The following is a 15,034-nucleotide window of genomic DNA, read 5'->3' as shown; positions in this document are numbered from 1 at the left end:
TTTGGGAACTGACTCATATTTATGATAGTTGCAGTGTCCCAGGGTCATGTGACCACATTTTACGACTTTCTGACAAGCAAAGTCAATAGGGAAGCCAGAATCACTTAACAACTGTTGCTAACTTAACAACTTCAGTGATTTACTTAACAACTGTGGCAAGAAAGGTCGTAAAATAGGACACAACTCACTTAAATGTGTCACTCAGTAACAGAAATTTTGGACTCAATTGTGGTTGTACGTTGAGGACTATCTGTATACACATATGTAGCCATTTCAAAACAAGTGTTTACACAATAATTTGCAGTGTTTTCTCTGCAAATTAATGCAGAAATTGGACAGAGCAGCCATAATTAAATCCTGACTTAAAAATGAATTTAATTATTTCCTTTTACAGGCTGGGTAATTCTGGGAGTTGAAGCCCATATATCTTAAAGTTCACAAGGTTGAGATCTAGACAGTTCACATCCATTACAAAGTATGATTGGACCATAAAATATAGTTAAAACATTGTTAAGTCTTGTAGAATAAAATATAAAATTGTATGCAAAGTATAAGAACAAGTTGTCACAATATACCAAGAAGATTATGTCTAAAATGCAGAAAAAAATAGAGGGCAGACAAAAAACCTCTAAATATGGTTGTTTATTAGCATACTATTTGCTAGTATATGTTAATAATGTTGAATGTCGCCCAAATTTGATAATGGGCTGGAGGTGGGAGAACAAGCTGAAATCAAATCCAGGCAAGACAGGGTGCAATTGAAAAATAGGAACTAAATTGCAAGATCAGTTAAAACAAATATCAAAATTCAGGAGTATCTTAACAAACTGGCATAATGAGTAGAAACCAACAAGTTGAATACAAACTGAATAGCCTGGATAGGGAAAATCAAAGGCATGAATATAGAACAAGGAAGATCATAGTGGGAAGCAGTCAGTGGTGGGATTTAGCCAGTTTGTATCACTTCGGCAGAACTGGTAGCTAATTTTTTGTTGCCCAGGCTCAGAATGGACTTCCGGAAGCGGCATCCACACAGAGAACCGGTTGTTCACATATTTGAATCCCACCACTGGAAGCAGTGCATGCAAATGTAAGTGTGTCTTGCATGCAGTATGAAAATTCTCATCTAGAAACTCAATGACTATCTTTGCTGTATCTGATACAATTGTAAATAACACAAAATAATAAGTTTTCTGCAACAAGCTGAAATTTGAGTACTCTGATCTCTCTGTTCTGCATTGGTCAGACTACACTGAAAATCCTGTGTTCAAATCTCAGTAACATGTTTTAGTAAGGATGTAGGCACAGCAAACCAAGCAAGTTGCTGAAGGACCAGGAAGGAATAACCCACAATAAAAAATTGGAGACATTGGGTATGTTGGAGAAGACAAGACAACAAAGAGACACTAGCTTTCTCCAAATACTCAAATGGCTGTTATGTAGAATGGAGTTTTTCCAGCAGTGTTCTGTGAGAATGTGAGTGGATTTTTCAGGATTAAGACTAGGAGAAGAGGGGAACTTTCTCTCAAATGAATAGGTTTTTTTTCCTTTAGACTCTAAGGCACGTGTGTCAAACTCGCCGTGACACATGACGTGTCATGACATATTGCGACTTTTTTCACATTGTCTGAGCTGGGGTGGGCACAGTCTCCGCATGATGCAACCAGCCCATGGACCAGCAGTTTGACACCCCTGCTCTAAGGGGATATTCTGTAAATGTCAGAGGATTTTTTTTCCTTAGTCTATTGTGGAGAAGGTATTTTTCTTTGCCTTTAGTGACTACAGGGAAAAAACACACCTCTTCACAGGAAAAATATGAAAATAAGGAAAAAATAAATGGCTTAAATATTTGAAAAAGAATTATAAAGAGCAGGATGAAAAGAAGGAATAAAGTTAGAGAATAGCTTTGTACTGTGAATGAGTTTAAGTTTCCAGGACTAGACGAAGACAGTTTAAGTACAGTTTGAGAAAAGGTGGGAAAAGCACAAGGAAAGCAAATTTGATAACCATTGGATGACAACATGTAGATACCCTGTAAAAAGTTTATTAATAACATAAAGTAATTCCATATGAAACATTGTGGAAGCATAGCCTTCCTTTGAGAGTACAAATAATGAATAATATCTATTAGACTCAAATCAAATTTGAAAAGTTAAACCTGAAATTTGGATCCAGTATTGTCAGCTTGAACATATAAGTACTGGTATACTGAGGCCAAGTTAAAAAGTTCAAACCAGAACTATTTAAGATCTCATATTTTTTATCCAGTTTCCTTAATTTTTCTGGTCTTTTTTTAAAACAGGACTTGTAATTCTGAAAAAAAAGTAGATGTGTTCATTTATTTAATAACATAACTTTAGATTATGAAATATAAGTATTTAGATTGTGTCTGTACTATTTCATGATACAAATAAATACACAAAAAATAAATACATTTCAGAATTACTTATTTTAATTATAGGGGTCTTAAAAGAATCCACAACTTTTCTCCATAAACTTCCTGAATGCAATGGCTACTTGCAACAGTACAGGGAAAATTTTCTGGAAACCATCTAGATCCATGAGGTCTCTGAGGTGATCACCCTAATCAGTACTTCTACATCATGGAGCTCCCAGATGGCAACAACTCTCACCTGAACCAGGAAGTAATTTGACTATGGCAAAGTACTCACTGTCCATGTTCTCCATATCCAGACCACCCACCAACTGCTCCAAAACAAAGATAATTCTAAAATATCTTCATCTAAATAAGCCCAGTAACCATGTCTATCAGCACAAGAAGCAGTCCTGCCAGGAAAAAGAGTAGATGATACTTAAGCAGGATCCCTATCCTGTCTGTACAGCCAACTTAACATATAGACATTAACATCTAGTCGGCTCCAAAATAAGACTCTTGGACACCTGTCTCAGAAGATTATTGTCACCCCTTTTTTTTCTTTAATACTGAGACTGATGAAGAACCAAAATGCTATGTTCTTGTTCAAGTCTGACAACTCACCTACCACAGATGACTGATGTCTTGCTATAAATGGAGCTGGCATTTATTGGCACTAGTTTGAGTTCACTAGTCCTGTAACTTCCTAGGAAGTATAGATCAGCCCTGAACTGCAGGGTTTTTAAAATCTGTAATGATTTGCCCAACATTTCCCACCATATCTCTCCCATACTTCCATATTCTCATGTCAGGGGAACTTCTCCTACATTCTTGACTCTCACTCAGGAAAATAATCACTGCAATTGTCCTGATTACTCCAAAAGCATAAAACAGCAGACAGATTAACAACAAAATCTCCTCCAATATGTTTGCACTCTTGAATTATATCACTTGACTGACATCTAGAAAAACAGTTATAATAACAAAATAATTTCAGAAATCAATAACTGTTAGAAGTAACTTATAAGAGTTGGACGCTTCTTTTATTTTAAATAAATATTAATAGCTAAATAAAATTAGATATATATTTAAAGACTGATTTTACATATTTTTACTTATATGCTGATGCTTACATGAGGTCCCCATATTTCATCTACATCTTCAATTGTTTTGATTGTTTTATTGTATATTTTAATCATCTGATTCCAACTCTGTGCAGTATTTAAACAACGGACCTGTTAAAAACATAAGCACACAAAACTTAACCAAGAAAAGAATTCTCAGAATAGATAAACTCTTGAGATTCTGGTAACCATATATGTTTAGAATATTACTCTATTTTCTAAAGATTATTTGAATTTTTGTTACAGGTAGTCCTCACTTAACAATCATTTGTTCGACAACCATTCAAAANGTTTCGGGCATTTGAAAACCATGCAACATTTACATAGCACATAGCTTGAGGCCTGCTGGCACTGGGCTTCAATCTAACTAGCATGGAGCTTACTGCAGTGCAGGCTTGGGACAGCACTCTTTGGCACCAATAGCCAGGAGCTGAAGAAGAGGCCTGAGAGCAGAATTGATGGGATCAGGAGAGGGGGGCCTCTTTGAGCAATGTTTTTAGTAACTGTCTAATGTTTAGTAACTGATTAATGTTTCTAGTTCTTTGAAGCAACAGAACATTCTCCATGTGGAATGTGGCTTCTGATAAGAACCAGTTCAAACTGGCCAAGAAAGAAAATTGTGCAAAGATTTGAACTTTAGTAACTTGTAAACTCATTATATTCGTTATAATATGGGGAACGCATCTCCTGAATATAACAATGAGCATTAGCAAGACCATACTAAAATATTATATGATGCTATAAAATGTTATATGGTACATATAAAGCTACTGAATATGCTTGCTAAATCACAGATGAGTCAAATGATGCTAAACAATGAAAGAATACATTCCAAATCCAATATGTTTGAATTGTATATAAAGTGATTTCCTACCTTTCTGAAAGGCCCTTTACCTTGTATCTGTGGGGATCTGTAATTGTTTATGCATAAATAAAGAAATATCCATCTACCTTTTCAGCTCAGATCCTATTTAGGCAAAGGTACACCAGGCTAACAAATCTTGCTGGCATTTACAGCTAACAGAATCAGTGGACTGAGACGGTTGAAGACCCTAGGCCTTTACTCATCCTAGTGCTATTGACACTGGCACCATCGCTGAGTGCCATGTCAAGCCCTATGCCACAGCAAGCTCTGTGCCAACCAGTGGCAAGCCCCAGTGTTGCAGCATGAACCTCTGGCATCAGTGATCCCAGTGGAGTGGAGAAAGAAACAATTGCACCAAGGAGGAGCACAGAGAGGAAGGTCTGGGGCTTATCGCTAAGGGGAACAGTCAGATGATGTTTTATTTAACAACTGTTTTGCTCAGCGACAAAGTTGTTAGTCCCAATTAGGTTTGTTAAGTGAAAACGTGGAGCTGACTGTGGCTCAAATCATTAAAAAGCTAAGTTCATGGCATTCAGTCCTATTATTTCCTGGCAAATAGAAGGGGAAGAAATGGAATCAATGACAGATTTCGTTTTCTTGGGCTCCAAGGTCACTGCAAGTGGTGACTGCAGCCATGAAATTAAAAGACATTTGCTCCTTGGCAGGAAAACTATGGCAAACCTAGACAGCATAATAAAAAGTAGAGACATCACAAGGTCTGTATAATCAAAGCAATGGTTTTCTCAGTAGTAATGTATAACTGTGAGAGACAGACCATAAGGAGGGCTGAGGGCCGAAGAATTTATGCTTTCAAATTGTGGTGCTGGAGAAGACTCTTGAGAGTTCCTTGGACTGCAAGGAAATCAAATCAGTCAATCCTAAAGAAAATCAATCCTGACTGTTCTTTGGAAGGACATATACTGAAGTTGAAACTCAAATGATTTAGTCACCTAATGAGAAAAGAGGACTCATTGGAAAAGACCTTGATACTGTGGTTCCCTGAAAATAAACCCTAGCTTGTTTTTTCGGAGTGGGCTTAACATAATCATTAGGACCAGATGGACTACACCCCAAGGTTCTGAAGGAACTAGCAGATGTGATCTCAGAACCACTGAACTATCTCTTTCAAAGATCCTGGAGCACTGGGGAACTACCAGAGGACTGGAAAAGAGCTGATGTAGTTCCCATCTTCAAAAAGGAAAAAAAATGGATCTACAGACCTATCAGCCTGACCTCAATACCTGGGAAGATTCTGGAAAAGATAATCAACCAACGAATCAGCAAACACCTAGAGGCAAACAAAGTCATTACCAAAAGCCAACATGGATTTGTCAAAAACAGATCATGCTAGACAAATCTTATTGCATTCTTTGACCAAGTGACAAAATTAGTGGACCAGAGGAATGCTGTGGATATAATTTATTTGGACTTCAGTAAGGCATTTGATAAAGTAGATCACAACCTACTTCTTGATAAGAGAAAAATGTGGGTTAGATGGCATCACCACCAGAAGGATTAGAAGCTGGCTGACCAGCCGTACTCAGCGTGTGGTTCTCAATGCAACTGCATCTTCATGGAGGGAAGTGTATAGTGTGGTGCCCAGGGCTCTGTTCTGGGCCCAGTGCTCTTCAACATCTTCATCAATGATTTGGACGAGGGGATAGATCGGGAACTCATCAAATTTGCAGACGACACCAAGCTGGCAGGAATAGCCAACACTCCAGAAGACAGGCTTAGGATACAGGAGGATCTGGACAGACTTGAACACTGGGCGCTATCTAACAAAATGAAATTCAATGGTGAAAAAAGTAAGGTTCTACATTTAGGCAAGAAAAACCAAATGTATAGGTATAGTATAGGGGGTACCTTGCTCAATAGCAGTAACTGTGAGAGGGATCTCAGACTCCTAGTGGACAATCATTTAAATATGAGCCAGCAGTGTGCTGCAGCTGCCAAAAAAGCCAACACAGTGCTAGGCTGCATTAATAGAGGGATAGAATCAAGATCACATGAAGTGTTAATACCACTTTAAAACAGCTTGGTAAGGCCACACTTGGAATACTGCATCCAGTTTTGTTCACCACAATGTAAAAAAGATGTTGAGACTCTAGAAAGAGTACAGAGAAGAGCAACAAAGATGATTAGGGGACTGGAGGCTAAAACATACAAGGAACGGTTGCTGGAATTGGGTATGACTAGTTTTATGAAGAGAAGGACAAGGAGTGACATGATAGCAGTGTTCCAATATCTCAGAGATTGCCACAAAGAGGGAGTCAAGCTATTCTCCAAAGCATCTGAAGGCAGGAGAAGAAGCAATGGATGGAAGAACACCTCATGCCTCAACACCTCATGCCTCAACACCTGCCTCGCCTTGCAGCCCACATCTAAGGCCACTCGCCCAGAGGAAAGGCTTCTGCAGCCAAGAACCAAGCTCCAGATTGATGCACGCAGCACCTCCTGGACACTGAGGGGCACCGCGCGTGTCAATCCAGAGCTCAATTCTCAGCTGCAGAGGCTTTTCCTGAAGGCCTCTGACAGCGAAATGGAGGCTGGGGGCGATGCACGCAAACAGTGGTGAGCAGCCGCACAAGAAGTGGGCCGGTTGGGCGGTGTTGTTGGTTAGGGTTAGCCTATCCAAGTTTCTTTTTATTCCATCTTATAATAAACAACCAAAAGGGGATTATTTTGAATTTCTTTTTTACACTTGCTTCAATGTCTGGACTGGGTAATGTTTTTGCAAGTCCCTCCCTGACTGTTTTTTCACACCTTTCCCAAAAGTACCTTTAAATTCCTTTGCATAGCACAGAAAAAGGCAAAAGACAGTTCTAGTCTCTATTTTTCCATTCATTTTTTTCTAAGCCAGTCAGGTGACTGGAGCTTTAGATATGGAACAAGTGTTAGTATTTTCTCTGCCTTTCTTTCTAAGAAAGAAAACTGATCCAAATACCTTATTTCAATTCATCAATCTATATTATACAAACAGATACAAAATAATAATAAAGTACAAAAATCATCAATCAATTTACCTTTTCCATAGTTGCCCTGTAGTAAAAGTCAGTCCTCCCATTCATCTCCCACAATATATAGTTTGCCTCAACTGGTATGAGAGTCCGGTGATCCTTATATCTGTATATAAAGAAGCACAGTACAGTAGCTTTTCTAAGAGTGTAAAGCCATAGTAAGGATCCAAGTGTATTTATCATTTGCTAACTTCTACCTCCCTTCCAATAAATCTTCTAATTTTGCTAGCATTTGTCCTTTGTCAAATGAAACTGAAAGTTTTGCACAGACCGGAGAGAACCCTCCACCGTTTTCAGGGGCATTTATGGGACAAGGGTCAAGATGACAGTTGTGACTATATGATTGGAATCTTGTTCCTTTGTGCACATAAAAAGGTGTAGGTCTACAATGGCACACAGTTGTGGTCACCATCTTGATTTTTTTTGACACCTTCAATTCTTCTCATGAAGAGTTGGGGAAAGGGTCTATAATGCATCTTTTTCTCATTCTTCACACTGTTTTAGTTTTACTTACATCTCAACGTGAGGATAAAAATCTTGAGTATAATGGCTCTGTAATGGGCAGCCATATTTTTCTATATCAAATATTACTTCCTATGGAAAAGACAGTTTAGTATGGTTAGAAAACAAAAACAAACAAGTTGCATTGGTTCACTAAAATAAAACAGTAATTCTTACCATGTTTCCTTTGCCTTTGTCTCTGAGATACTTCCTAATGTGAGAGAAAGAGGTTCTGAACTGTAATTGTAATATTCCAATATTAAACATCCCATTCAATATTCTCTATGCCATCTGCATTGGATAAATGACTTGGCCTTTTGCCACTTAATAAGGAATATAAGATCTCTAGGTTTTTGATGGGTGGCCAGTCATAACACAATATATTTCTGATATATATGAGAATTAATGTAGGGGATGGTTATGAAACAACTCATCATAATTACTATTACCAATAATTAACGATATTTCCAGGATATGTGTGAATGAAATGTCTATTAATATTGTATTCAGTTGCACAGTCAGCCATGTTTAGACTGGATTTGGCCATTTTTTATCCACCTACTGAGTCCTTCTAAAGGACCTGGTATAGGTATTTAAGGTATTGTCACAGATTGCAAATTGCTCCTAATAAAGCTACCTTTTGCACTTGACTGTGATTTTGTCCATGCTAATGGTGCTCCAGTTGTTTTGGCATTTCACTGTCCCGTTACTATTGGTACTATCTTTACTTTCTTTTGTCACAATTGTTCTATCTAGGGCTTTTAGTTACATTTGAGTCTAGTCCAATATTTCAGCTGGGTATCTAAGGACTGGATTCGCCCAGGTGTTAATTGTCTTGATAGTATTTTCTCCACTGAGTTTGGACTTTAAGATCTTCCTCATACTCATGTGTTCACTTCTAATCTTCTTCTTGATATCAGTGTATTTGATGTTGTCAGTTTGAAGGGTGCTCAGATATTTGTAGTAATTGTTTTCATCCAGAATCTTTATGTTATCTCCACAGGACATCTAGATTTCTTTAGTTTTCACTATTTTTTTCCTGTTGATGGTGAGGGTGGCACATTTGTCCAATCCAAATTACATTGCAATGTTTTGGCTGTATGTACAGGCAGTGTTGAGCAGCAATTTTATTTTAGATAATGTTTTTTCCATAGAGTTTAAATGCATGCTCATGTAAATGAGGTAGGATAGCCTGGCAGGTGTTTTTGTTGTTTAATAGCCATGGTCTGACTTGACAGATGAATCTGTGGAACAATAAACAAACACTAACGGTGATAGTGAGTCTCTTTCAAAATTTCCTCTTAATAGCAATAGCACTAGCAATAGCACTTAGACTTATATACCATCCCATAGTGATTTACAGCACTCTCTGGGCAGTTTATAATGTCAGCCTATTGCTGGGTCCTCATTTTACTGACCTCAGAAGGATGGAAGCTGAGTCAACTTGATATTAACCTTTTCCAGTCTATCACCATTCACCAGCAGCTCTGTCTTCCATTGTGTTCTTGATCTTTGCAGAAAGCTTTTGTTTTCTACTGATTCATATAGCAAGGAGTTGAATGCCTTCATATAATTAATCCATGCTACATTCAAGTTGATCTTCTTTCTTTTGTAATTTTCCAAAATCATCTTATTAATTAGGAGCTGATCTTTTGTTCTTGTGATGTTTAGGCAATTTTCTTTCTGCTCAGGTGGAAAGAGTTTGTTTTCAACTAGATGCTACTGGACTGCTATCACATCAGTTACAATTTGAAAGCTGTTGATAAGCAGATAATTGGCCTGTAATTGTCTGGTGCTGCCCCCTTTGTTTGATATTTCATTGTTAGGTAGGTTTTGCCAGATATTAACCACTCGTCAATTTTACCTCTTGCAGTATGCTGTTAAATTGCTTGGTAATGAGTGGGTGTAGATTAGTCAGATGTTTCAACCAAAAACCAAGCAATTCCTCTTTATCTGGTGCTGACCAATTCTTGATCTTTCTTACTCTTTTCTCCACCATTTTTTGCTGCTATTACAAGTTCTTTCAGATCAGTTTTTATTTTTATCCATCTCTTTTGTCCAAGTTTCATTCTTGTTGCATGCAACCAGAACTGTGCTGTCTTCTTTATCAGGTGTTGACTGGTTCATTGCAGTCTCTCTGGTGGTGGATTTGTAGAAACATTTCTAATCCGACTGAAATTGGAGATTCTGCCTATGGTGTGCATTTCAAGCTTCATATCTGCTGATCTTCATGCGTATAGCTGCTAATACAGCTGCTGCTTTATTATTTCCAGGACTTCCTTACTCTTTATTGTTTCAAGATGATATTTCTTGAATAAGCATTCTTTGGTCTTCTTGTTCTTTAGCTTCTTTTCTTTTATCTGCTCTAGGTTGCTTGCATCTAATCTCAACTTGCTGATCTTATTTTCCAGGCTGAGCTTCCATTTTGATGATGCACTGTTTGGCTTTTTAAAAAAATCAGTTGTTGCTACTTTATTTGCAGGAAGAGTATAATAAATAAAGAAGCCTTTATGGTCCATTGCTACACTCAATATTCAGAATTAGAATTTAACCATTTTAAATGTTTAGCCTATATGTATATAGGCTAATACACTTCTTACCGTGGTATAGTGAAAGTATAATTCTCACATTGTGTAGGTTTCCTATGACAAAATAGAAAAAGGTGTTTATATAATTTTTTTTAAAAAAAGCATTGCCTCAACGTGACTTTTAACCTTCTGTTTCAGTGTCCCCAAATCACCTCTTGAGGCTAGTTGGTTAAAACTGTAAAAATGTATTTATTGATCAAATTCTTACCAGAGAGAGAGAGAGAGAGAGACAGACAGACAGACAGACAGACAGACAGACAGACAGACAGACGATAGACACAGAATTAAAGTACCTAACAAAATATTTTACACAATTCCCAACAAATGTAAACTTTGCTAAAACTCTAAGGGTTTACAATATTTTAAAAGGCTATGAGAAGGGTAGCAGGGTAGATTTCCCTTGAAAACATTCTCTTTTTATATATAATTTTTATTAAACAAGCTTTCAACAGAATAAAGGCAATACAAATTTTGAATTGAAGGTAAAAAGAATATGGAAAAGTAATAAAAAGTGAAAAATAAATAGAAAAGAAAGAAAAAAGAATGCAATACACCCCAACTTCTAATAAAGGGAAGGCATTTTACACGCAAAAATGAAATAAAATACAATATACAATAAATTACACAGATAGGTGCACTATTTACTTTTAAAAGCATGTAAGAATAAGATGTTTTTACAGCTTACAGAGGACAAACAAGCTAGGAGCTCCCTTACTGATGGAAGAATTCTGAATTTTTAAGTCTGATTTTTACTTTTTTTACACTGTGGTTTTAGTCAAGTGTTTGTTTTATTATGTTGTTGTAAATAGTCCAGAGTCAGTTAGGTGAGAGAGGCAGTGTAGAAATTTAATAAATAAATAATAAACAAACAAACAAAAGTTTCCACAATGTGAGAGGCTGACATCAAGAAGTCACAACCGACTTCCGGTTTTGGGTTGCAGTGGGTGCAGGCATATGAAGAGACTCTCTCTCTTCGTTACCTGCGGTAGACCCTTAATCGGGTCGAAAAGTCACCCTGGAGGGGTGACTACCGATGAGGAGGACTCTCGTTGATTGCGGGGGGAGGCAGCTCCTTCCGCGGTCTGAGGCAGCTCCTCAGGGCCGACGGAGAAAAGATTGGCCAGTAACATGGCCGATCATTTAGCTGCTCCAGCTGAAAGTCAAAAGAACATCTAAGCGTTAAGAAACCATCGTGGATGATCCCGGTGAGACTTTTCCCTCTCTCTCTTTGCCTAACTACTCTCCTGTTAAAAGCCTTTTGGAATTACTTCCCTGCTTTGAAAGAGCTGCCTTTGTTTATCTGGGGGAAAGAGCTTTCCATAACAAAGGAAAAAACTTCTTATTGACTATTTTTATTTTTGGTTACTTGGGGGCCCTGGAAAAATCCTTATCATAAAACTTTATTATTATATCTTCTAAGCTGGAGAATATTGTTTTCCTATGTCTTGGACTTATTTTTTTAAAGGGATAAATCTTTATTGTTTGGGAAAAAAAAAACTCCATGAGAAGCCGGAAAAGAGATTCCATAGCTCTTTGACTTTGCTAATCTCATTCTTGGTGTCTGGAAGAGACTTTCATAGTTTACTGAGGACATCTTGTGGAGAAATTTAAAACTGCAACCGTTTCTTGTTTGTGTTACTACTGAAATGGAGAAACCATATTCACAACTCAACTGTAAACTCATGCTGGAAAAAATTTATGAAGCTGCTGAGGAAATATGTTCCCAAATAAGAGAGAGAACTGCAGAAATAATAAACAGAAATTCTACTGTGAACTTACAAACTGACCTTCAGACTCTATTTGATCATTCTACAGACCAAAAAGCAATAGAAGAGGAATTAATTTACATACAACCTATGGAGACTTTGGATGACCAAAAAATGATTGTAACTAAACTATCTACAATTGCAAAACTAACAGAAATGGACTTGAAATTACAACTGTTGGAGAATTATGACAACTTTGATAATCAACTATTAATTATAAAATTGGACAAGATCAAGTGTTTTATCCAGCAGACAGGAGCCAGGCGTCAAAAACAGAGGATGGGAGGTCTTTTACTGACCCAAATGACATTACAAGCAATAATGGGAGATCCATTTGCTGAAAAAGAGGCTTTGTTATGGAAACCTGCTTGGCATAAAAAGAAAGCCAGAATAAGACTAAAAAGAGAAATTTAAAATTATATGCAATGGATTAAAAAGGTTTTGAGAAATATGGATTGATTTAAGGACTAAGATTTAGAGTTGAAAATTTGTGATTATTAGAATATATATGTTAAACAGAGTAAAAATGTATTTTTTGGAATAATATGTTTATTTGTATGAAAATTATTTTGTAATGGAATGAGAATAAGAATATGAAAGAGGTTTTTAGAAATTCAGATTGCTTTAACAACTAATTGAGTGTGTTAAGTTAGTAAGACGATGTTTTGTGTAATAATAGGTGTGTTCTTTTTTTAGACATAATTATTTGAATGAGATTTAAATGCTATCTGAAGAAATAAGAGAGATCTGTGATAAAATCAATGATTTATGAGATTATGAATTAGAATATATCTGGATTAGTATTTTAGAAGGGATACCCGAAGTGATAATACATTTATCTAAGATTAAATTGGACTATGGTAACTGTAAATTAATGAAGTTCAAAACAGGATTAGGATTTATAGATATGTAATGTAGAAATGGATTATGTTAAACAGGTTACATTATTTGAGAGAAATAGAGAGGGAACATTTAATGTATTTACTTGAGCTATTATATGATTTTGTTTTGGGATGATTGACCACCTAACCACCATGATGTGTCTTGAGCATTCTGTTGTAAAAGTTAAAAAACCAATAAAATTTGTTATTAAAAAAAAAAGAAGTCACAACTCCAGCCTTCCTCCCTCTTCATTTGGATCTGCTTCCTCAGGATGAACTTATGAACATTGAGACAGGCTAATTCTGGTCAAGGGAAATAATCCTACCAGTAGTTGGCACCAAGGAATGTCAACAACCTCTTGAAATGGGCCCAGAGACTTATTGGTAATCAATGTAGCAATCTTAGTATAGATATCACACTCCTTAAAGCACCTCCTCCTGTCAGCAGTCAGACCGCTACATTTTGAATCCGTTGAGGTTTCAGAGTCTTCTTTTAAGGGCATACCAAATAAAATATATTATCACAGTTTAGCCATGGGTTGATAGAATCACTGTTGCAAGGACATTCCAGTCCAAATGCTTGGGAGTATGAATGTGAGTGACTGGAGGGGGATGGCAGAGCCCTTGGTTCTTTGAGGAAAGGATTGGTGAGAAGAAGAAATGATCATCTTGGGGGATGTAGAGCAGGACAATGTATCACAGTAGTGACGGGCATGGAATGCTACAGGAGCCAGAGGGTTGGCCATTACAGATGCCCTGATGCATAATATCAGTGATGTATTCTGGTTCCCTGAGCTCTTCCCCAGTTCTTGGGCAGCAGACTCTTGGAAGCCCTGAGGTTCAGCTGTAGCTGCTAAATGCCAGGTCAGTTAATAACAAGACATTATTCAAAATCTCATTGAAGAGGAGCGAGCCGACCTGGCATGTATCACCAAGACCTGGTTGACCCTGAAAGGGGGGGATCCCCTCTTAAAAATGTGTCCATCTGGATTTCAGATTTGGCACTAGCCAAGACCCCAGGGCAGGGGAATTCGGGTAGTAGTGGTTATCAGAAAGTGGTTACCAGTAGTGACTTTCAGGGGCCTTGCTCTGCACGTTTCTGATTGCAAGACCCTTTTTCTGAAGCTGGGCTCATGGGATCAGTTGGGATTATTACTAGTATACTGGCCTCCCTGCTGTGTAGCAACCTCCCTGCCTAAACTCTTGGAGGGCTGGTGGTGGAGTTTCCCAGACTCATGGTTCTGGGAACTGCAACCTGCCATCCTGGGTGTGACCTCAGAAGCAGCTCAGGAATTCATGACCAGATTATTACAGGGCTGACTGAGGATAGTGATCACATGCCAGAATTGATTTTCTTGTCAGAGTAACATGACCTGGTGGTGGATTTAAGATTATCCCTTTTTTTCATGGTCAAATCACACCCTAGTGTGATTGCGTCATCAGATAATCGCCCGGCCACCCTCTTCAGGGTGACCCGCTCTCTCCTTCAGTTGAGGGGGGGAGGGGACTCCCTGGAGGGGAGGGCCGAGGACTTTGCTCAATATCTGTATGACAAAGTCGCTCGGATTCGAGAAGGTCTTGATTCTGACTGGGTGACCCCGGGGGAGGAGACAGGAGCAAGTCTTGAGACTGTTATATGGGACGAGTTTGACTCTGTGGCTCCTGAGGACGTGGACAGGATTCTGGGGAGGCTGAATGCAACCACATGTTTACTGTATCCGTGCCCCTCCTGGCTGGTACTGGCTGCCCGGGAGGGGACACGAGCCTGGCTCCAGGGAATTATAAACGCTTCTTTATGGGAGGGTGTCTTCCCCACGGCCTTGAAGGAGGCGGTGGTGAGGCCCCTCCTTAAGAAGCCTTCCCTGGACCCAGATGTATTAGCTAACTATCGTCCGGTCTCCAACCTTCGCTTTGT

The 15,034-nt window shown here is 38.1% G+C and overlaps 1 protein-coding gene across 1 annotated transcript in view; it reads right to left on the bottom strand.

Moving 5' to 3' along the window:
* Nucleotides 1-15,034, bottom strand: part of CATSPERE (catsper channel auxiliary subunit epsilon) — a 63,721-nt gene that overhangs the window by 3,549 nt on the left and 45,138 nt on the right. Inside the window, exons 14-18 of the mRNA XM_029286316.1 lie at nucleotides 7,898-7,977; nucleotides 7,390-7,489; nucleotides 3,508-3,609; nucleotides 2,634-2,706; nucleotides 2,159-2,282 (exon numbers count right to left, since the gene is read on the bottom strand). Coding sequence (XP_029142149.1) covers nucleotides 2,159-2,282; nucleotides 2,634-2,706; nucleotides 3,508-3,609; nucleotides 7,390-7,489; nucleotides 7,898-7,977 — 479 coding nt within the window. The remainder of the gene's footprint in view (nucleotides 1-2,158; nucleotides 2,283-2,633; nucleotides 2,707-3,507; nucleotides 3,610-7,389; nucleotides 7,490-7,897; nucleotides 7,978-15,034) is intronic.

Source organism: Protobothrops mucrosquamatus, unplaced genomic scaffold (genome assembly GCF_001527695.2).
Source record: "Protobothrops mucrosquamatus isolate PMUCROS unplaced genomic scaffold, P.Mucros_1.0 scaffold3311, whole genome shotgun sequence".
Lineage (NCBI taxonomy): Eukaryota > Metazoa > Chordata > Lepidosauria > Squamata > Viperidae > Protobothrops > Protobothrops mucrosquamatus.
The sequence above is the reverse complement of the archived record's forward strand: the minus strand, read 5'-3'. Positions and strand labels throughout refer to the sequence as shown.